General features: G+C 39.3%; 1 protein-coding gene across 1 annotated transcript; it reads right to left on the bottom strand.

Annotated features, from left to right (window-relative positions):
• Nucleotides 1–7: 7 nt before the first annotated feature.
• On the bottom strand, nt 8–18,643 carry impg1b (interphotoreceptor matrix proteoglycan 1b). The gene is made up of 18 exons (XM_046413440.1): nt 18,610–18,643; nt 16,402–16,617; nt 15,044–15,210; nt 14,881–14,909; nt 14,633–14,667; nt 14,463–14,509; nt 14,222–14,371; nt 12,412–12,470; nt 11,972–12,171; nt 11,447–11,878; nt 9,282–9,925; nt 8,840–8,929; nt 3,749–3,968; nt 3,047–3,257; nt 2,119–2,304; nt 1,801–1,984; nt 1,153–1,236; nt 8–546 (listed from the first exon to the last, which is right to left on the bottom strand). The coding sequence occupies exons 1-18, from the start codon at nt 18,641–18,643 to the stop codon at nt 463–465; spliced, it is 3,072 nt and encodes a 1,023-aa protein (XP_046269396.1). The 3' UTR covers nt 8–462.
• Between the last annotated feature and the right edge of the window lie 3,166 nt (nt 18,644–21,809).

Here is a 21,809-nt window from a genome sequence, read left to right as displayed (position 1 = left end):
ATTTTAATGCAAAAAAACATTTTATTGTTTACTTTTAAATGCAAAATGTGTAAAAAATGTTGAAATCTCAAGAGACAAATGATTAGTGTGAAATGTAGTTTTGAACAGGATAGATAGTATTTCTATAAACAATACGTCATGACCCAAGTCAACAGCTTATACATTCATTCTCTTTTTTGTTTGTACATAATAAATACCTCATTGTGAGGAAAAAACAACCTTTGCCAAGGGTATACAGGAAATGTTCCTACCATTCAATGTGTAAAATAAATATTAGGTTCCACTTTAAGACAACCTAGGTCCACCTTAATATCCATAGCTCTCTGTCTAACAAGACACAGTCACTATGAACAATAAATTACGACACTTAAACACCTCTTTGACTCGTCTACCGAACCACGCATTCTGTATACAGTCAAAACAGCATCTTCAACCTGTGTTCCTCAGACGAATAAGGTGTCATCAAAGAACCGTTACTTCAAAACATTCGTTATCTGATGCCCTTAAAACACAGCATGTTCTGTATTCACTGGGCCGTCGCCACGTCTACAAAGAGACAAGAGGGAGAATGGAAAATAGCTAATTTCAGGTGGAATTATACAATAATTGACAGAACACCTTTGTAACTACATCAGCAATATATATTCGCTTTGTATAAGTCAATCAACAATATTACAATACAAGGAAGAGACTATAACACTGAGCACTGACATTTTACTACATGGAAATAATTTCAAGGGTAATATTTGGAAAATTTTCCCAAAATGTATTTTTAATTCGGGTTAAAGCTATTGTGTAAATGCTTTAAAATCAAAGGTGATTCAGTTTGCAAGCGAGACATCAGCAAGGGCTACATGAACAGATGTTTTACCTTTGCATGCATCAAAGAGCTGTAAAATATTTGATTTAAACATTACTGAATATCAGCAACACTTAGACCACACAGTAGGATAAAATGCATGCATGCATTGAATGACTAAATGGTAGAAGATCATTTCTTGTCCAGTTTCAGTACTGAATATGTTTCATCATAGCAGCCAGAAAGTCCCCAAATGCTCTTCTCTTTTTTTTTTTCTTTTTTTTCTTTTTTTTTGTTGTTGTATCCTTAAATTCTACAAAATCAACAATCGTATTTTATTTTTTGGTCCTCACCTCATTGTGTGGTATACAGTGATGAAAGTCCACCATTTCTGACACTAACTTTTCTGATCTGGTTGTGTAGAGTTGTCTGGGGATCTGTGGAGACAGAGCATACACAGGCTCAGTGTGTATGGTGTGCTTCATCAATATATTATAGAACCATAGGCACTTCAACCACATTAGCAGACGCTGTGTGAATAAAAGCAAGCAATGTATCCAATACAAGCAGGATCTGTCGGGAAAAAAAAACATCTATGACAGGAGATTATACCTACAGCTACTACCGGTGAATTCAGTGTTAGAACTAGACGTGTTTGTTAGATTTTGGCAGCAAGCCTTCAACCTTGAAAAGTCTGTGTGTGTTCAATTCAGTGGATGAAGGCAGCTGAAGGTACCCGAGGACCTTGATCCGCATTTACTTACAGTTACACCAGTGAAGCCACAGCTGTTTCAGCTGTTTCAAACATTGTTTAGGTAATATTAATTTTGACAGTGATAAAGTTCTAAATACAATACAAAAAAGAAATGCATGGAGGAAGAAAGCAGGAAAACGAGACAAATATGTGCCAAGAGTTTGTTAGGGCACATTAGTTGATATTACTGCAACTGAAATTTTGAGGTTAGTACTTTAAGTCTTTTGTGCTGTACAGCACAATGTACCTCAATACTCAGACGTATGTTTTCAATTGAGGCAAAATGTTCTTGTTCAGACTGTTGGGACTGGGAAGAAGCAGAACTTGAAGGATATGGCAAAGTGGATACTTGAGTTAAGACACCATCGTCACTCTCAAATACTGGATTCACCCTCAAAGTATTCTTAAAGGCATAGGGAGCAAGGGTGTGCCTACAATATGAGGGAGATGAGGTGGTGGAGAAAGCAAGAAATGTCACAAATCACTGCACAAGCAATGCCCTGTAACAAAAAAAAGGTAAAAAGAAACTGAAAAAAATAGAAGAAAAAAGGAAATTTGCACTTACACCAATGTTACAGCCTTTCTCGTATTTATACATTTCTTGTTAATGAAAATCAAAATGCCAATGATGGCACAAACAAGGCAGAGACTTCCCACGAAGCAGGTTACAATTAGTGAAGGGTCTACCGGTATCGACACCAGCTCATTGCAGCGTTCTCCATGGTAGTGCCAGTATTTACCCACAGGACATCTGAAAGAGATGAGAAAAATATAGTGAGAATAAACACTTTTTTAATTAAAAAGCTAAACTGATGTCCTGTTTAAACACGAGAATATAAATCTAAGGAAGCAAGATGATCTCCGGATGCTTTTGGTTTTGAGTCCAAAGAAACGACTTTTACTGGAGTGCAAGGCTTTTGAACCTGATGAGTCCAACTGAAAAGGAAAATCACTTCACACTGAAGCTGCATATAAGAAGCTTGTTTGTGGCTACTTGCTGATTGACAAACTGCTGTCACTGTTTAACTCTTATTGGTGCATTTAAGAAAAGATTGCTAAACATCATAATAATTGTGAGAAGCTAAATAATACATAAAATTCTCTCCACAACATTCAAATTTGCTTACTTTTTTTAATCATTTGGTTGTGACAACATAATCCTGTTTTTCAAATGTCAAGTCTCAAACAGTGAATGTCCTTGAATGCACCACCAAGGAAGGGTTGTCATTACAGCCCCTGCTTGTGCTTGCAACTGTATTACAAAACAATACGGATAAACAAAGATTTAAAAAAAGGACTGGAATTCCAATCGCCAAGCTTATGCAGGTTACATTATTGAAGAGAATATTCAGTACTGCCAGATAGAAGAGAATTTGCATGCTCACAAAATGCTTAGCAGACATGTACAGTAAATTCACCTTCTCTAGTTAAAAGTGCTAAAACCTTTAAAAAAAAAGCTGAGGTCATGTTGTTATTTGTCAGCTTCTGTGTACCTGCAGGTGGCTCCATGCCCTGGGATTATTTCACATAGACCTCCATTCAGGCAGTAGTTTGGCTGCACAACACAGGTGCTCTGGCAGGGCAGGCCGTCCACGGTGCTGTAGCCCGGATCACACAGGCATTCGGCCTCATCGGTCCAACTGTTTACCACGCAACGTGAAAACTCATTGCAAGCCAGGAACTTACAGGGGTCTGCTTGGTCAGCTGAAACCAAGAGAGGAGGAGGAGAGGAGAAACAGACGGGGAAGAGAGGTGCAGAAGAAATACACACCACAGAGGTGACAGCTCATTAACATTAATGCAGTGTCCACCTGCCTAAAGATACAGAGGAGAAATTAAAGGGCATTTTGATTGATGTGAATGAAGGTGTCTGCTTTCAATAAGGTGTGTTTAATGAGGTCACATACAGACGTGAACTCTGCCAAGCAAAGTGATGCATCAGATTTACACTGCACCTCACCAGCAGACTGTGACAGACTGCAGAGTATGGATGTGTGTGGTGCACAAGCACTCTGACCTTGTAGCATGATTGAGCATGCCACTGCAAGACTAGATAATGGATTTTTATTTTCCATGCATGAGGTGTCTGCATCCAGTAATCATGTTGTAATTTTACTTTTTCTTCCTGACACAGTTTTTAAGTTGTTGGGTTTGTTTTTTCTACACAAATTGAGCAACAAGCGTGGACATTTCACCTGGTTCTACTTCCAAAGAGCGACTGTCAATCTCAATGTCAAGCCGTTTAGATGCTGCATTGCAGAAGTCCTCGAGCACACAGTGAACAGCTTCTGTGACGTTATAAGGCACCGGCTTGTCCAGTTTCATCCTGCTGTTTACCACAACACTGCCGTTCCTAAAGTTGAGAATTTCCAGCTGCTTAAATCCAGTCAAATTGGATTGTAAATATGGCAGAAGCTGCGGGGAAGGAGGAGAAAAGTCAATTAATTTAGATTTCATTAAAATAGATTTAAGTTTATTTGAATATTCTCTTTTAATTTTTCATAAGATGTACTGAATGTCTTTTAAAAGTTAAGTGAGACACATATTGTGCTCCTGGAAAGCAACACTCAAAGTGAGTTAGATTTCATATCACAGAGTTAAAAGGTAGGAGGACAAAGATCCTCTTGGATGTTTAGGTTAATGAAATGATGTCAGTGTCAGGTGTCAGTAAAGACCTGTGTCCTCCTGAGAGGAAGACCAGGGCAGCAGAGAGCACATATACCTGTGGTTTTATTTCTACAATGACAGGACTGAGGTTGTTGCAGCACGACTGATTTTGAATTATTCAGGTCACATTTTACGGTGTGAATGCTATGAATAGTTCATAATTAAATTTTGATGCAAGCATGAAATCCTGCCATTACTGTGCTGACTATGTAATTAGATCCAGTGCAAAATTAGGATTAGGTTTATATGCATTAGTATGAGAACACACAACGTGTTAATTCAAGTCACTGAAGAATCTGAGAACACATGCTGAAAAAATGAAACGCTTGACATCAAAGTTAGCTCAAATCCAAAAGAAACCTATAATATATGCAGTTTGGTGAAGGCTTTCATGTTAAGTGCAACAGTAACATGTGCTTCATACATTGTATGTCTGCCTTATCCTACCTAGGGTACACTGGCAAAGCTAAAACACATTAACTACACACGTGGCTGGTAAAAATTAAGTTCAGACCACAATCTTTGATTTCATAACATCTACAATTATTATGCCATAGAAATGTGGAAGCCAAACTGCAGTGACATGCCGGCTGCAGGCTAGCTGGTGAGGTAGCCTTAGCTAAACCTGATTTACTCACTGCTTCCTTCTTGTTCGGTGTGACATTAAATGAAAAATCTATTATAATTAAATTGTATTAATCATGAAGTAAATACAAGTAAGAGCAGATAAATTATTCTTGCTGAAAGTTAGCTGGGCTAACTTCCAAAAAAAGCAGTAACTACCAACTCTGCATGGTCATATTATAAACCTTTCCTATACTGTAGCCTGTTAGCCTGTTATTCACTGCTTCTGGAGTTTCTGGAGTTGCTCTCTGCCTAAAGCACTATAATACACACCGTCACCAACACCTGGCTTACAAACACAATAAAATAAATCTATGCAGCCACAATTAAATCATACATTACAAAAATACCATTTAAAAAATATTCCAACAGAGTCGGTCTTGCAGCACTGATAACTGAGAAACCAATTACTTAGACTATGGGCTTGCAGTGATGACTGTGGTGATATTTAGGCAGGGAGGAAGTCAACCAGCTCAAATAATGGACCTGCATCAATGTTCATCGATCCGAACCGCTCTCCATCCAGCCACTTCACATTCACTACAGACGAGGCAAACATCAAACAGCCACAGTGTGAGAGGCAGAGATTACGATGCTTTAGCTGGCCTGGCTGTTGAGCAGGAGATAAGAGGCCTTAAGGAGCTCTGCTCTGATCGGGTTACTTCACTTATCACTGGCAGACAGTTTAGTGAGGGCTAGTTCCCTATAGCTAATAGTCTCTGAGAAATGAAGAGAATGAGAGTTCAACATCCTGAACAAATGGGCAACAGCCTGCAGTACAACTGGACACCGCTTGCTGTTTGGTCATCCATTTGTCTCAATGCAGAATGTCAAGCATTACATGTAATGCTGTAGATTAGATATCAATCTGTAGCTCTGTTGCCTTTCACACAAGGTCAAAGCCAAGTTCTTTCACAACAAACCTCAGTGCAGTCTGCATTGTGGGCTAAGGCACAATAGAGACACCGTAGATTTCTTGTCTATATACGCTAGACTTTTCTAAAGAAATATAGACAGCATGACATGAATACATAAAGTATGCTTCTCTGAGGTTACACATGTATCTACTGGTTCTTGTTTTGGAAAACCTGATGAAACATCCCTTCTCTGATGTCAAAAAAATAAAGACACATTTAATATTACACTGCCATGAAAAAGTAAAACAAAAAAGTCATTCCACCCTCCATGTCCAATTTTATTGGTTGCTTCACAAACCAGTAGGTACAGGAGTAATGGAGTTATGAGGCAAAAGCAAACAGGGGGATCTGAAAGCCACTGGAGGCTAATGGTCCACATATATATGAATTTATATATATGAGAAACAGTGAATACACAGTATCACAAATGGGGTCCAATACCCAGCAAAGAGCTGCATTAAATCCATTTAAATGGGCTGCAGAAGGTCTATGATTGTACATTTCTTCATTGCTGTCTTTCAGTGATTTGTAACCCAGCTTGGACCCGTTTGAAATGTTTGTTCTCTTCTATCTAAAGAAAAAAAACCCATTTAAAGGATGGTATGTTATCCACACCTAATGTGTTGTTCCTAATAGTGACAATAGACAGTAAACGGTAAATACTTACCGGTTCAAACGTATGACCACATTAGCTTTGCCAGGAAGCTAAATACATCAATTAATGAGGAGAACTGCAGATACCACAGTTTGGGCAACCATTAAAGATTGGAGATGGAGTGTTATTTTCATGATTGCTTTGGATTTTCACTTGTAACACCTATCTGTGAATGTAATTTGCAACTGTCTATCCCCATTATTTAATATTCTATTCTATGATCCAGTGCAGACATGTATTTTTTCCTGTATATCCAAAATCATACTGCTATCACAAATAAAATTAAAATATTGAGAATGATCAAAATATGACACAGGATCAACTACATATCTTGTTGCTCTCTATCAGAGAACTAATCCCACATGCCCCAGTAGCTCACATTCCCTCTGCTCCCCGGCACTGCAGCAAACACACAATCCACTTTGTATCAATGCACCACCTCACTTTGAGGCTTTATGCAACACAGAGCACAGGGCACCTCTGAGCAAACCTAAAAATATGTCCCCTCTGTCATCCTCGGGGTAAGCCTTAAACCTAAATAGGGATGCAAAGTGATGCTTCTTGCTTTGATGTTCGCTAATAGGTGCAGGTTTAAAGAGACACAGTCCTCACCTGCTTGCCAGCAGCTAATGAAAAGTTAAATCTCTAATTTAGAGAAAAGGAGAGGTGTAGCCTATTTGCCATTACAAATGGAACAAAACGAGACACTCAAGCACTGGTGACAAATATGTAAGTATGTGCACTGGATTTACACCAAAACAAAATGACCTCGACCAATCTGTGATCTATTTTATTTCATTGTCTTGTCGTGTTGTATTACAATGTCTACAACACTGCTACTGCAACATTCATAGAGATGTCCACACAAACCTGACAAACCTGATCGCACTAAGCAGATTGGGACCATTAATAGTACATTGTGTGTGGTGCTGGGACGGGGCAGAATTACTTAAAGCTTCTTACCACAAGTCACAAACCTGAGTCCTACAATGACTAAGGCAGAGCCATGATTCAGACTACCCTGAGCCAGTTTGTACTCTGGCTTTTACAAAGCAATACAGTTTTAGCAACACAAAATGCACAAAGCGGCACAACTTTCCTGTTGTGTTTACTAAGCCTATTGAGACATTGTTCTCCTCCACATCAATTCATTTATTTATTGACTCACTCACTTCCGCAAGTTTATCTTTAAGGCTTCCAACATGCACAAACGCACTGGACAATGCTGTAACACACATATGAGCAACAAATGTAAGAAAATTAATTCTGGATTTTCCCGGTGAGAAACTAACAAGTCTACCCAGATTTGCACTCTAACACAAATGTATAGTCCCAAACAAAGCACCTTCAACAAACAGAATCTCTATGGTTTTATCCATTGACACAGGAAAGATGGACAACATGTCACTTCCTGCCACTGCTCTTTATACAGTCAATGAGCTTATCACACCAAAGAGCTTGTCTGTAGAAAGAAATGACAACAGGTGGTTTTCTTAAAATGTTTTCCTTCAAAGAACTAACTTGACTTTTTTGAGAAATATTTGCTTTCTTGCCAACACTTTCTTGCAAACACACTTAGTATAGTTTAACTTGAGATAAAGACGAGAAAAGGGGGGAAACAGCTCACCAGGATGTGTCCAAAGGTAACAAAGTCAACCTACCAGCACCTCTAAAGCTCAATAAAAACAGGTTATATCGAACATCTGTCAGAGATGAGAGGAGTATCAGTATTGTCAAATGTGTGTCCAAACTGAATTAAAGTTAAATTTTAAACACACAAGTCAACAGAAAGATATGAGTGAGCACAAACAGACACAAATTTGCTCAAGGTGGAGAAAGTTTGCACAAGTTATTTCAGCTTGAGAGAAAAAATTGCACTTATCCAAGGATGAATCTAGTGATAGTTCGGTTGCTATGGTCTTCTTTCTAGAGGTCACGAATAACATGTGGCAGACATTCATTTCTTGCTTTCTGTTTGCAGGCTGGTTACCTCTACGCAACAAAGAATAAGGATATTTCCCAAAATGTTGCATATTAACTTTGAACTTTTTACATCTTTTCATTTGTTAGGACAAATCTCTTGTGCACACATTTTTCCAAATGATGTGCTTAACTATGAGTCAAACACCATCTAAATACTCCCCTAAAAGCTCAAACCTTAGCACAATTCAAACAATTAAGGCAAAACATGCAATAAAAACAAAAATTAGAAGCAGACACACAGATAAAGCCAATAGACAAGAGCAGTTGCAACTGTAATCAAAGGACAAAAGCTGAAAACTAAAGCTGAATATTTCAGAAAAGTGAAAAATGTTAGGTGCTTTGTTAGATACTGCATTTCAGAAAGGTTAGTTAAGAAACAGAAGGTCATGCTCTCTCTGAGGCATTGGAGATTTAGTTCCAATATGGAAAAAAAAAAATACCGGTATGGAGGCTAAAGTCGTCTGTTTTCTAGGCCCAGATTTACTGGAAGCTCCAGGGTTTGGCGAATTCCTTGACCCAGAGTGCTGTGTCTGAGTGAAACAAAATAATTCTTTATACTGTTGACACAATGCTGAAATTAAAGCATTAGCATACTGCAGATTTGATCAAGAGTTTGGCGATAGCTTTAAGTCTTATCACACTTAATATTACTTTCAAAAGCAGCAGTGAGGATAAGGCTTACTGCAAAGAGCATCCTCACATGTGCAGGGACAACAAGATTAATCACAGACTAAACAGCTAACTTACTAAATATCATCTAAAAACAGTATGTATTGCACAGATGTATTTCTATCACACATTTCTGCTTGGCTACAAAAAAAGCAAATATGAGAATGTAGCATGCAAAAACATAATATCCAGCACAAAAGCTTGTGTACCTACCAGCTCAAGAAAGGTATTCTCCAGTGATTTATACTCAGGGGAGCTTTTGTTGAACAGGTCATCAGAAAACAAAATGTTAGTGACCCTCAAGCTAAAGAAAACCACTAACTCTTTGTTCTTATCCACTACACTCATCAGAGGGGTGCTGGCTTGTCTCATGGCTGGTGCTGCCGTGGATTCATACGGATGTTCATCAGACTCTGAGGGAAATCCACTACCACTCTCTTCTTCCAGGGGTTCGTTCACTTCTGCCTCTGTCCCGTTCTGTCTTGTCCCTACGTCCTCTTGAAAGTTTATGTTCTCAGGGGGCAGGTCTGTTGAGACGCCGCTATGCCCACCACTAACTTCATCTCTATCCTCAGGGGCTTCGCCGCTCTCTGCTGGGGATGGCAGAGGTTCCACATCGGTTGCTGGTTCAATGCCTTGGACAGGATCTTCATGAGATGATGATGTAGAGACTAGCATTTCTGCTTCTGTGACAGATATTGCAGTAACTGTAGGGTCTGTGGGGTCTGAAATGTCATGATAAACCTCAGCAGGTTTGTCAGTATTTTCTTCTTCTGGTTGGGAGTCTAGAGTTTCCAAGGAACGATCCTCATATTGTTCTTCAGGGACCCCATCTGCAGGTTCGGATTCTTGTGAAACTAAAACATGTCAGGAAAAAGGGTTTCATAAAGAGTTATTTGGAGCAAGTGCTAGCACCTATTACAACTGACTGCTATGATGATATGTCCAGAAGTTTAGCATTGTTTTTTTTTCACCACTTCTGCTGTATTTCCCTTTAATTGTAAATTGCATTGGATGAAAGCACTAAATAAAAGCAACCATTTAACAAATGATTTCACTTTTAAAGTATAGTTAGACATTTTTCCAAAAGTCACATAAGAATATTGATATTGCTGTCATGTTTGCGGGTTAAGTATGGAGCTGAAGTCACCAAGCAATTAGCCTTGAGTGCCCTACAGACTGGAAGCAGAAAGAAACAGACTCAGTGTTTAAAAATACTTCTAAAGTTTCGCAATTTGTTAGTTTTTATTTGCTTTGTTGTTGGCTTAGGAGGAGTTAGTTACTGAAACTATTTAAGCAATATTACATAACATGGTGTGCTTTACCATCATTACTGGTGCATACTCAACACACAGACATGAGAGTGGTATCAATCTTATCCTCAAAAGACAGTGAATTCCCCAAAATGTCCAACTGTTCATGAAAGTAGCTTAAATCTCATGTCCCACTGATAATATTCTGCACCAGTTTTTCTTAATTTAAGGCTGTATGGTTTTTACACAACTTCATGTCTCGTACATCATTTTATACACATTCCGTCCCAAATGCACACTTGACACATTTTGGCATCTTTGGAAACATTTGAATTTAAGAGAAAGTTTTGCAGGTTTGAACAATATTTGGCTGCACAGCATGAGTTTGTAATGACTCAACCACCAGCAGGCCGCTGCTTGTTAATGGGTTTTAATATGATGTATTGCCTCAGCAGGAAGCATCTCCATGCACATAACCAAACCACCACGTCTAATTATACTGTCAGTTCCATTTCCTGTAAGAGGTCGGTCTGTGAAGACATGTGTGGATCCAAGAAAAAAAAAAAGTTACTGTTGATTTGAACAGTCCAAAGTTACTCTCAGGGTTGACATCAAAATGGGTTAAATAGTGTTAAATAACATGTAGACTTTTAACCACCCAGTCAGTGTGAATAAATACTAGACAAAAAGTGTTAAAAGGTAATGTAACAAGATGAAGCATAGATTAATTTGTCTCTTTATTGTTCTTTCAGTCTCTGCTCTTGTTGGCTCGTTTGTATTTTCATGCTTCTATCCAAAAAAGATATAAGAGATTTCTTTCCTTTGGTCTGGCATCATCCAGTCAAGCACACTTACTTTTCGTTCTTACTTTCCAGATCAAGTATGTGTTGTTTTCATGCAACCCAGTGAGTTGTTCTTGTATTTTGTGTCTCCTGCCCATAACAGCAACGAGCTAATCCTTCAACTTTTCCACCCTCTGCAGAAGCAAGACTTAGACACCAACTATCAATAGTTCTAAATGTCTCCACACCACAATCTAATTGTGGTTAATCAATACAGCTTTGAGTTCTTAGACATGTCTTGTCTGATTGAACTGTCTGTTTTAAAAATTTGAAGTAGTCTTACCATCTGTCACATGCTCTTCAGGTTCAGCCTCACCTCCTTCTTCAGGGTCAATTGGTGGAATCTCATCCAACTCTGGCTCTCTTTCCTCCTCTTGCTCTGTGATAGTTTCCAGTTTTGTGTCTGGTGTTATAATGTCACTGGGCTCCCCAGCAGTACCCTCTGTGGATTCCTCCTCTACTCCTGCCATTAAAGGAGTCTCATCTGTGATGGCAGACGTAGTTTCTGGAAGGATGTTTGGTATGAAAGGCACAAAGGTGTATGTTTCTGGTTTGGTTGTAGAAGCTTCCAAAGAGCTCTCTATCACTGCCACAGTGGGTAAGAAGCTTTGGGTGGGAGTAGCATCCTCTGTGGGCCCCTTTGTGGGGTCGTCTTCAGGTACGACATTCTCTATAGGGTTCACACCAAGCTCAGCAATGGGATAAACTGTGGTTACTGGAAAGGAAAAGTTAAAATATCTATTCAGGTTTAAAATCCTTTTGTGAGCAATGTTTATTTAGTTGAATGTGAATATGACATTATGCTTACCAGCCTCAAAGCTCAGTGTCTGTATGTCCAGCGGGAGGGACGGTTCCTGTTTTAAAGCCTTTACGATGATGTGCTTCAGTTTAGGAGCATTCACGTCCTTGTATGTCACGACGTCGGACTCCTCAAGACCCTCAGGTTCATCACTGAGCTCCGTTTCTCCATTAAAGACCACAGCATACCGCACAGACACGTCCTCTGAGCTGATAAATGCAGCAAATCATGTCAGAAACCCCCATAACAGACAGACTTCACTGTAGTAGACAAAACAATAAATACCCTGAAAAGGGTGTTTTGGGAGATTGCACAGGCAATAATAAGATTCAGTAAAAATATCAAAAATCTAGATTTTAAGTCTTATATTTTATTTATTGTGCTGTTTTGTCAAAATCAATCATTACTATAAAGCACCACAATAGTGCCAAACCTTTAACAGAACTTACCGGAATCCGACAACACGAATCTCTTTGAATCCTGGAACTTTTTCAAACACACGAACCAACTGCACAAAAAAAAACAAGAGTATAAGAACCATATAGACTAGATGTGAAAGAAAAGCATCAATTCGCAGTTTTAGGCTTTGCTGTCTGGTAAAACCACATACTGTATTGGTGTATTTAATGATTTTATAACTGAAGGATTAACACTTCTTTATGGGCTCAGACAATTCGAAATCATTCATCCATTTTTGGGCTCTCAAAAGGCCCCATTTTACTGGGCTACCATGGGGCTGTTTTCTTTTTTGACAAAAAGTTGATATCTTAGAGAAATGATTTTATTTTATAGTAACAGATTAGTGAAACTTGACGACAGAAAATCAATAGCGAGTATTTCAAGCAAGTTCTGTTTGAACCAGTGGCGGGCCGTGCATTTGGTACCTGGGCCTTCAGTGGGAACACACCTGACTTAGTCCACCTCTTAATACAACCACTATCACGTCGCAATTCTAAAAAAAAAAAAACATCGATACTATCCAAAAACGCAATGTGACAAGGCGTAGCATTAGAGAGAGAGGAATTTCGCGTGTTGAGCATAATTACCATTATTAATACAACAAAAAACACAGTTAAGACAACGCCATACCTCTACGCTACAACCGCAACTATGCCATGAACGTCATCCGGAGCAGTTCAGAACTGCTAGTCGCACTTGGCTGTAACTTTTGCTCTGATTGACCAATCAGAGGACCGAAGAATGCCGACGCTTCCCTGGCAAGCTAGCTAGCTAGCTAGCTGGCCCTTGGAAGCGTCACAGTGAGGATTCTGAACTCTGATTGGTTAAAGAAACAGTCAATGGCTAATATAGTCTAAATTGCGTGGGCCCGCACTACTGATTCTGATGGCCCTGGGCAGATTAGACTGACATGGCAACACATAGAGGCTGAAATCTGATTGGACAAAAATCGAACATCCATATACACTTGCTGGAAGCGGTGCAGCCGAGAGACATGCTACGAAATGCACTGTTGGGAACAAGTTAATACAATTTCATGGAACAAATATTAGAATTTAGGTTGTAAATAGGCCAGCAGAGAAGGCCTTGCTGGCCCTGACGGCACTGACACTGGTTTGAACAAATGTTAATGCATATCCCAGTGGGAAAGCAGACAAAATGATTAAGAAAGATAGATGTATATTAAGAGGATTACTGTCTCCAAAATTCAGAACAGGTTTCACTAAGAGGTGGTTAACACAAACATGAAAACTAAGAAAAAGGAGAAATAGTGTGTAGAGGTTTATGTCAGCTTAATGGCTTCAGTGTTTCATTCTCAAAGCCAACAGTCACCTCAAAAAAAAGAAGAAATTGTATACAAAAGGTTTTAGCCCAGTAGAACTGATTCTTAAGCCATGGTTAGAGTCTGAGTAAATGCCTTCTTAGTCTGAGATAATCTATATGATTAGATCTTACTATTTCAGGCTTGTGGTAATTTGGGAGTCTTACCCAAGGTCCCTTGGTTGCAACCTTAAAGCTGTGCAATCAGTCAAGTGAGTTTTACTGTGAACATTACAATACCATAGAAACTAGCAATCAGGATCTCACTGACATCTTGCTTAATGATACAGAACTGCTGCAAAAGAACATTTTTATTTTGGCTTGACCAGAGAAGGATATTTTCTCAGCATAGATGTCCAAGGTGAAAAAAAAAACAGCTGTTGTGTAAAATACTTTCACCATATATTCACAAAAATTGCTTCTTTCCCTACATAACTTTGCATTTTGTCACCCTCAGTAAGATTCACATCTGGCTCTCACCTTGTCTGTTAGCTCTTGTTTGACGTCTTTATGCTGTAAATCCTCTGGATCACTGAGCAGCTTGCTGTATGACGGGTCCGCGATGGTGACCCTGAACTCAACAATGTATTCCTCATAGTTCTCTTTCATCATGTTAGGGTCTTCTTTGATCTGGCAAAAGTAAAGCCAAATGACATTGTTATTAGCCTAGTGCCATTCAAAACAGTCAAATACGGCTCTGAAACTTTGTAGGTTAATTTACCACATCAGCTTCAGTCGGCAGCAGAATCAGTGGGGGCGTCCAGGTGCCTGAGACAAAACAGCAACTCACCAGGTAATTTATGATGTTATTATGACAATGCATTGATAGCTGCTAAGGTCATAAAGTAGTTCAATGTCTATCTGAGTTGATGCATCAGTGTCTTAACTCACATTCTCTTCCTGGCTCTGGGGTTCCAGCGATAAATCTGGAAGAGAAGATATTTATTAGTTTATACTGTAGGTCCTGTGATGCTTTCATTGTCTCTGAAAGTGAAAACACTGATAAGTATTTACCACGTAGCAGTGTTAAGAACTAACGAAAATGTTTTCCTATGAACATATGGTTAAACAGTGCATTCTACAAGAAATAACACACACTCACATTCAGTGCAACAACTAAGAAGGAAGTTTGCACATACCCTTCACTTTCAGCTTGCTCAGCTACTCTCTGAAAATAAGGAACAAGATATTACAGGTTTACAACAAAAACTGGCAAGAAAAACAGTGACTCAGTTTGACCAAATTGTCATAAAGGTGGACTTGTCAGTGAAGGTATTTTAGCCATGCTGGTGATATACTCACTCTCGCCACCAGGTCCAGATGCTCCTGTGAGCTGCTGAAGTTCTGAGCCAAGTCATCCATGCAGAGGTTTTCATGCTGGCAGGTGTAAACCCAGGATCTGTATTCTTCTGAGTTTGGGACTCTGTCCAAGAAGATCCTAAACGCTTCCCAAATCGCCTCTTGACAAACTGAAGAGATAGCGCATAATTTTGTGGATACTGTCTTGTGACTTTTATGACAGGAAAATACATCAAACTTGCAAATTCAAATATGAATCTGAGATATATAATCTTATGTTACAAAATCATGAAGAGTTACAAGACATGGCATTTCATATATTTGCAACAAGGCCAGACAGGATGGCAGTTACAGAATGGAGAAATCAAACAACTGAGGATGAATAGAATCACTGGTATTGATCTTGGTGTATCTGCATGTTAGCTATTTGTCTGTAAGATTACTATGCTGTTCCACTCAGAAACATTTCCATGCAACTTTACATATGAATGCACAGCACATAACAGTCTACAATTCCACAATGCTACAATAAAACACAAAACATATTTAATGAGTTATGATTGAGACAACCCATTTCAGTAAATGTCAAACTGCAAATTTAAGTCATTCCATGTCGCTGACATTTTTGCGAATATTAAAATTGTGAGCACAAAGACCCCCTGAAGCCACAGTATGTTTTATCCACCTCTGTGGGGAGAAACAAGCTCCACATTGTCCAATATCTTGATGCCTGTGGGAAATTTGTCCGTCGACAAACTCATTTCTGGAGCGATGCGATTACCTCTAATGTTCCAAATTAATCTGCCTCATTTTAAATCATATGGCACAGCAGCTGTTGTGGAATAATTTGAATTACTAAGCAACTGTAACAGCCAAGGTAGCAGTCTTTGCCACTTAAATCATCCACAATCTCTCTCTGCTGGACAAAAGATATTTGCATACAACTTCATTATATGAAGAGCCTCACCATGTGTATTCCTACAATCAGTATAACAGCTTCAGTGCATCATTCACCAGCATCAACCAGCTCTAAACAATTAAGACAAATAACAAACATTTGCATAATGATACCCATGTTTGTGTGCATTAATGGATACAATTTAGAGAATCATAGAGTTATGTTTGAGAGGATGAAAAATATATTTTGTTTCTCTTTATAAGAAGTTTGAACTGCAAAAATCATCAAAGCAGACAGCTATTTATCCTGCTGCTGAGACACTTCTGTTTGAGTAAGCCACGGGCTGTGTTAGAGAAAAGGCTTATTCAACTTACTGTAAGATGTTCAATCAGAATTTTGAATGAAGTTGAAGTTATACAGTATAAGATCACGTCAAAGTTTAACAGTGAGCATTTCCCTCTACCTCTGAGTTTGTAATATGTCCGATGGCTGCCGATGACTTCCTTCATCGACTCCTGGGGACACACTTTGACGCCCGTGCTGAAGATCGCTGACCTCTTCGTCCGATGTCCGTCCTGCACTGCTCTGACATTTGTGGTGTGTCTGATCGGTCTGGAGGCTTCTAGGAAGTGTCGGTACTTCACATCCCTGAGTCCAGAAAAACTGTGGTCATGAAGGTCTGCAAGAGCAGTCAGTGAAGTTATGAGTTTAGGAAGAAATATAATAATGTGACCTTGTTTTTACAGCATTGAGTGCAGACATGTTTCTGTGGATGATTAATTTAACTAAAGTGTAGTTGTTATTAAGTAAGTAGTAGTAGTAGACTCTAGTAAAGTAGTGGTAAAAGTGAGCAGATATGAGCGTCTGGTCCTTGGCGAGATTTTTCATAAAGTAGTAGACATTACTTTAAAAAAATGTTGACTTTGCCCCTAGGGATAAAAAGAAAACCACAATTACAGATAGAGATTTCAACAGCCTCTCTTATAAACTGGATTTATGTGATAACGAGACATGACCACTTTTTTTCCAGTCCCCCAAATTGTGCAAGAAAAAGAGGGTTTACAACACAGACACTCACTGATGTTGACAGATACTTAACCCGACACGTTATCTAATGGCATGCGTTCAGCCCTCTTCATGTAAGTTAGCTGCTGCTTGCACTTCAGCTGCCTTTACAGCAAATGGCATATTGCTTTGCAGTGAAAAGTATTATGCATAGAAGGTCCCTGAGTGTCTATTTTGGAACAATTGAGCAGAAACAAATCCTGTCTATGAGTGATTTAAGGGACACTTAAGTTATTTGAGCCTTTAAATTCACTGTAGTGTAGAAACCTCTGATGCATTAAGCTTTTAGGTGCTGATTTGTGACCAGAAGGATGTGGTTTTGAATTCTGGGAAAGTGCACAGATGTGTAGAGAGATCGAACGAGTAACACTCTCTCTCTTCTCTCTGAGGAATGGTTGCTGAGATGCCCTTGGGCAACTTGACCCATGTCACATGGGTGAAGCTACTCAACAGCAGTTCAGGTGTGAATGTACAGAAATGCACGCATGTGGATTACAGCTGAAAAAGGATGTGCATGCACCGCAAACCTTTTAGGGATTAAAATGAGGTGTAGGTGAATATTTATCTGGTTTCAGTGGTTAACAAAAACAACCTCACCACATGAAAACGTTCATGCAATAATACAGAAACACATTTAATTCAATTATATCACTGAGATGTTGTACACTTTATGAGGAAGACTGCCCTAATTTTCTGATCACCTTAGTAAAGAAAACAAGCTCAGCCACCCCCCAGGGAAACATTACAGGAAGGTAATTCCACACCATTACACAAGCCAGCATGCCAGTCAACACTCTTCTAACACAGTCACCCCATTGAATAAAGCCATTTTAGAAGAAAGGCACTCATTGTGATGCCAGGTGGCAAACCTCAGAGGACTTTTTAAGACAATAAGCCAGGATTTATGAGCCCCCCCCCCAAAACACAGTCTCGAGGTCATCGGACCCAAATAACAGACTGTGATTCTTCTGGATTAAGGAACAGAATGAAGGTTACAGAAGAACAAAAGAAGAAAAAGAGCAAGTGAGTGTAAATAATCGCTGTTACATTGGCATCAGCCAAGGAGCTTTTAGCTGGAGATGCTGCATTTTTGTGAAGGTGAACAAGACAAGACGGAAAACTTTGTGTGGTAATGCCGCATCTGCTTGACTCATATTTAATTGTGCAAATTAAACAGCGTGGTGAACTAACACAGGACTACAAGCAGAGGAGCAATAACACGGAAAGAGTTTGTAGAATGTCACGGGAAAGCATCCTGCAGGTTTCATATGTCTGAATGGGTACACAGTATCATGATCCCTGTAACATTAACTAATTATGCAGCATTACACCAGACAATATATGTGTATTAGTATGTAAAACCATAGGGAAGGAGCTGTATTCTGATAATTCTGATTAATCTGAGAGTGCAGTGATGATGCTATAATATTAATTAAACACTCAGATGATTATTCAATTAGTTGATTTGTAAAAAAAAAAAAAAATGTATTTTAAAGATTTGTAAAAATTTAGAAAAAATAGATTTTTCTTTGCTTTCTTTTTGTTTATATCATTGTAAATAATCGTTAGTACCTTTTGAATTTTCAACTGTGGGTCCAAATATCACCTTGGGCTACTGTATATGGGAAACTGATGGGCATCTTGTTCTATTTTCCGAAGTATTCAGATCAATTGAACTTAAAATAATTTACCAAAAAATGGAAGTAATCGCTAGTTACAGCCATATTAATGATAATATTTAAATTAGCAATAGTTACTTACTAGTTACATGTAATGGTGCTATGTTACAGTATAGTATAGTAATACAATATGATGTTATAATATATTATAACTCAATGCTGAAATGGAAACATTACTGTAGGCCTCACACATATTGCCACCTTAGAGTGTTACTTCATTAGCAGAACTAAAGCAGGAAGAAAAAAAGTCCCAAACAAGTTGGGTTGTTTTGGTTGCTGTCGTAATCACTGTATTACACATAAATAACAATGTCTACAATGAACAATATTGTTTTCTTCTAACTCAAATTTGGCCGAACACCAAGAACATGCAAAGAATGTGTGGGCACCGAGATTGTAGCCTGTGGCTTTATGGGCAAACATCCCCCACTTTAATGTTTGTCAGGCAGACCCATTCATCCAACAAACCATCCACTTTCAAACATTTCAAGAGGTCAGAATGTGACCTGAAATTTAGCCAAACCTGTGTTTTCTTTAATAGTCGAGCCACAGAGACAACGTTTGAAAGGCTTTTTTGGGAATGAAGCCTGACTTGCACATGCGGAGACACGAGGGCCTGAGCGAGAGGAGCGAGTGTTTAAGCGAGCCTTAATGCCCAGTGCGGCTGCAAAAAGGCCTCACAGCAGAATTACAAGCCAGAAAAGATTAGCGTCCTGCGACACTGGGAACAGAATGGCTTTTGTTTCCTTCAGGATAATGAGCTCACCCTCGCACATCACACTGAACAAGACAACCAGTGCGAACACAAATGTTATCATTGGTGAAATGATGCGATCTTTCTCAGTGAATTATACGTCTCTGCCTGTTTAATTCATAGTGAATATTCATGACCTTCAAAGTGGTTCACTGGCTGCTTGACATTTTGCAAAAAAAATCAAAGGTCTGTTTGAGGATGAGCTAGCATTTTGTAGTTTGCCGAGAGAAATCTTTATATAGATGTCACACACACACACACACACACACACACACACACACTTCTAACTGAAAAACTCTGTTGCCCTTGAAGTGGAGTGTCACCTCTTTAAGTTTCCTGTCATGTAGAGGGACTTCACTGATAGAAAAGTTGCAGCAAAATCTTTAGACCAGAGGATAATTTGTCATCAACTAAAGTGATGTGGACAGTGACCTTTCTTCTTTCATTTTCCAAATTTCAGTCTCTGAGCAGTCTTAAAGAGTCAGATTGTTAGAACTTGCTGTACAGAAAAACAAAGAGAGAACCTCTTTTTCTAGTCATGCAAAGGCAATAACTGCAAGAAAAATCTCAAGTTTCTTACCTTTAATTTGACTTGCATGGATGGTAAACAGACACAAAGTGAAGAATAGTCCTGACTTCAAAAGCATGATGGGCTACTTTATGTGGTTCTCCAGTCTGAAGTTGTCATTTGTAAAGAGACTCCGCAAACACCAATCAAATCCAAAATTTCTTTATCTTTATCAGCTGAGTTCGCAAAAGTCTCCTCATTTGTGCTCACAAGTTGTTAGAACGGAGTCCAGTCCACTCCTATCCGTCCTCCAGCTCAGTTCTTTAGCAGCAAATTAATTCCTGGATGCCGTTATGTTCCTGTACAGAGCAGAGGTGGCTGCATGGATGGCTAAGCAGAGCAAGTGAGGGAGGGCAGGGAGGTAGAAGAATGAGAGACAGTAACGTGGTGCAATTTTGACTCAGGGGTTTCCTTCTGCGCTGTCAGTGTGACAACAGTGACGAGGTTAAAAAAGCAGGCTCTGTTTTGAGTCTAATCTCTTTACCTTCTTCTTGGTGCTTGTAATCCCCAAGGGGCCACGTGGCCGCCCGGCCTCATCCTGTTAGCCACCTTCTGGACCCTTATTTGTCATCTATACAAAGTTGGGAATCTAAAAACCAGCCTAGACCAGATAATTACTCCCCACAGTCGCCCCAAGTTTGATCACTGACACCCAGACTCTTTGTGTGTCCACCCTCTACATGTCATTGTCTCGCTGCCAAATACTTCCTCTTTTCTCTCTCACTATAGATTCCTTCACCCTCGTTTCCCAAAACAAATCCCTGTCTCTCATGATGGGCCAGCATTTTTGGGTGCTAACTGAGGTCAGGATTGCAGTTTTGCTCTATACTGTTAACCCCTCGCTACCAGTCCAACAATGTGCCTCATTCTTATTCTTGCAGCAAAGCCAAGCTTAGGCCTCTTTTCTGTACAGTTCAGGGTCTACATCCAACCCTGCTCCCACACCAGTTTGATCTTCCTCTTCCCCCCTCCTCCTCCAATATATGGTACCCGCAAGTTGGACGACAAATGAATTTCACTCCATTCCCTTATTTTTCTTGCTCGCTCATTATATATTCACAGTGAATAAGGCTCCTCTTTTCTTGTTGCATCCAAAGGACTTTGCTTCATAGAAAAAAGCGGGATCAGGACTTGTCTTCATCCCTTCTTCTCTGTGCAGCTGTAGTTGCAGTACAAAAAAGCAAGTAAAGACAGTGGAGGCATGTGTGGACTCTCCTGTTAAAGAGTATGGGGGTGGGGAGGCTACAAGCTGTTAGTCTCCACCCTCACCTCTTTCTGTGAAGAGTTTTAGCCACTCTTGTCAGTTGTTAACAGTTTGCTGCAATGGTACCTGTGACTTTGCATTGATGATGTCAAGTATATAAGTATGATGATGTCAAAATGTCAAAACAATAGGAAAGAGAGGAAATGGAGAGGGGTGATCATGATATATTGTCGTGAACAGTTCCTCAACCTCTGACACTTTACAAAAGCAGTCCGAATAACATTGCTGAAGCACAGTAATGTACAATGGCAGATCACTGAGTTATGTTCCATACCATATGTTCTTCCTTTTTCTTTATTTTTTATGGATGCATAACCTCCAACATAACCTTAGGTAAAGTAACCCGACGATATACATTCAGCTATACATTACACATACATACAAGGTTTATACCGCTGGGTCCACTCCTGCACTTTTTAACACGTTGTATAATCAAACCTGTCCGTTCCAGTATGTGACCTTGACCCAAATCCTTTGGGATTAGGGTCAGGGTCATAGATCAGGCTTTCCAGTCAAGTGTAAGTCAACGGTGAAGATTAAG

The sequence above is a fragment of the Scatophagus argus genome, chromosome 15, assembly GCF_020382885.2.
Source record: "Scatophagus argus isolate fScaArg1 chromosome 15, fScaArg1.pri, whole genome shotgun sequence".
Lineage (NCBI taxonomy): Eukaryota > Metazoa > Chordata > Actinopteri > Scatophagidae > Scatophagus > Scatophagus argus.
The sequence above is the reverse complement of the archived record's forward strand: the minus strand, read 5'-3'. Positions and strand labels throughout refer to the sequence as shown.